The 2,343-nt window shown below is 51.8% G+C and overlaps 1 protein-coding gene across 1 annotated transcript; it reads right to left on the reverse strand.

Annotated features, from left to right (window-relative positions):
- Positions 1–136: 136 nt before the first annotated feature.
- Positions 137–1,944, reverse strand: Mrpl51 (mitochondrial ribosomal protein L51). The gene is made up of 3 exons (XM_048444133.3): positions 1,640–1,944; positions 1,438–1,548; positions 137–880 (listed from the first exon to the last, which is right to left on the reverse strand). The coding sequence occupies exons 1-3, from the start codon at positions 1,716–1,718 to the stop codon at positions 684–686; spliced, it is 387 nt and encodes a 128-aa protein (XP_048300090.3). The 5' UTR covers positions 1,719–1,944; the 3' UTR covers positions 137–683.
- Positions 1,945–2,343: the final 399 nt, after the last annotated feature.

The raw sequence follows: 2,343 nt of genomic DNA on the forward strand, positions 1-2,343 counted from the left end.
AGCACTCGGGAGACAGAGGCAGGCGGATCTCTGTGAGTTTGAGGCCAGCCTGGTATATAGAGCAAGTTCAGGACAGTCAGGGCAACACAGAGAAGACCTGTCTAGGAAAAAACTAGAAAAAACAAACAAAACTGGATATGGTTCAAGGTCATCCTCTGAAATACTTCTCTGCTCAGAGAAGTTAACCTAATTTATTTTGGTGAGCAGTACAAGTGTAATTTCACTTTCCCACTTCATTTTGATGTGTCACACTTTTTAGAAACAACAGCATCATTACACTTCCAAGGGGCTGGGTAGCTCAGTGGCAGAGCATTTCCCTAGAATGGGAACATTCCTGGGTTTTGTCTCTATGCTTACATTAAAACAAACAAACAAACATGAAGGGCCACTGTCAGAAAGAGCCAACAATAAATGATTCTAATTGTCGTACTTCTAAGACCGAAAGTAAGATTGGGTTGTAAATAAGTAAGGTCTTAACAGCAGAGCCTACGACTCAGGGATGAGAAACTCCAGTCTGCAGGAGTGAGCAAAAGTAGCACTGAGAACATACAGTGTGCATAGCCCATCCCAAAGAAGGCCCATTTTATCACAGAGAGCACACTGAGTTTCCTCTCAGGGACAGGTCCTGTTCCCCTTCTCCAGGGTGACAAGCACGTCTCTTCCCAAGTCCCCAGTTCTCCGTTCTAGCGGTACTTCCCATGCCGGTTAAAGTGTTTGTAGAGATAGCGGATCCGTTTGTTAAGGTTGTGCAGGTCCTCGGCGAACATTCTGCTTCCAACCATTTTCTTCTTTCGGATACAGCGCTGCAATTCATTTCCTCTCCAGCCTCGAAGCCATACAGGGCCCTTGATCAGTTCCTTCGGGTGCTTTTCGAAGTTCCCTGTAATGCGAGAGAACGTTAGTTTGCAGAGAAGGGAAGGCAGCCTAGGCCAGCTAAGCCTCCACCCCACGGCTGCAGCTCCCTGAGCAGAGCTTACAGACCAGACACACCCATAATGCTACTAAGAAGTCTTCGGGGCTGAAGAGATGGCTCTGCGGTAAGAACACTTGTTCCTGCTAAGAGCCGGAGACCCAGCACTCACATCTAGAGGTTCACAACTGTGTGCAAGGCCAGTTCTTAGGGAGCCTGACACCCTGTACCTGCGGGCCTTACTTGAATAACACTTGGCACACGTACAGTAAAACAAGGTAGCAAGCACGCCAGAATGCTTGGGATTCAAATACTGACACTACCATCCAGCTCTGGGCACACAGAACAACGCACAACTGTGTTAGTCCGTCTGATCACCACAGTAACTTAAGACTGGTCTTGTCTACCTTAGTCCCCAGCTTGTGTCACCAATCCTGCCCTGAGCACACTACTATTCTCCAAGCAAATAGAAACAAAGGAGTCAATAGAGCCTAACAGTCCTTCTGAAATTAGAAATCAAATCCTACCCAGGATCCCGATGTTGTCGTAGACACCAAACAGAGCCCTCTTCTCGTTCCAGCGATCAACCACTCTCGGGGGCGGCAGCGTAAGCCTCACACGGGTCAACAGTGGTACACCTAGGAAAGCAAGGGAGAAAGAAAGAATCTCCACAGTCTACCAACAAGCAGTTCGCGGGTGGTCTGTCTTCTCTGTACGTTAGCCACTTACCCAGAGAGAAGCTTCTGCACGCCAAGGGCATCCAGCCCCACAGGCTCCTATTTGCCAGCCAAGGAAGACTCCCTGCCATTACTCTAGCGCCCGTCTACCTCGACAGGGCCTCGCACCAGCCAGAAAAATGGGGACCAGGTGTAGATTTCAAAGACCAGGCAAAGGACAGTCTCAGCCGGAGCTCACATGCGACTGTCAGTAAGAGACGCCATCTTGGGCCTTACCCAGCTAGCTTTGGGAGAGGACGCCCCTTGGTTCGCACCGCCCTAGCCACAAGCTCCGCCCTCCAAATTCCGGCCTAGCCTGCACGCCCAGCTCAGACACTTCCGGTTTAGCCACGGGACGTTTCTAGGGCTGCGGCACGTTTTTTGTCGCAGGGTAGGACACCTCCAACCCGAAACTCCTTGCAAATAAACCCGCTCCTGTTTCCCTGGGCGTCCTCCACTGTGAGGGAGGTGGAGGATGAGGACTCGGCGCTGCGACAAGGTTCCCTTGCGCCTCGCCACGCGGTTTTGCTGAGACAGTATACTCTAGCAGTTTAGACGGCAGGAATTTGAGGTTCGGGGCCTCCCGGAGGGATATACGAGGCGCCATTCCGGGGACAGCGCACCATGGAGGGACCGGAGAAAGCGCAGACCCTGCGGTCACGCCCCCGCCCGCTTGCCCCGCCTCCGACTCTGTGATTGGTCGGCTTCTCCAGCTGC

The sequence above is a fragment of the Myodes glareolus genome, chromosome 3 (genome assembly GCF_982192425.1).
Source record: "Myodes glareolus chromosome 3, mMyoGla1.1, whole genome shotgun sequence".
Classification (NCBI taxonomy): Eukaryota; Metazoa; Chordata; class Mammalia; order Rodentia; family Cricetidae; genus Myodes; species Myodes glareolus.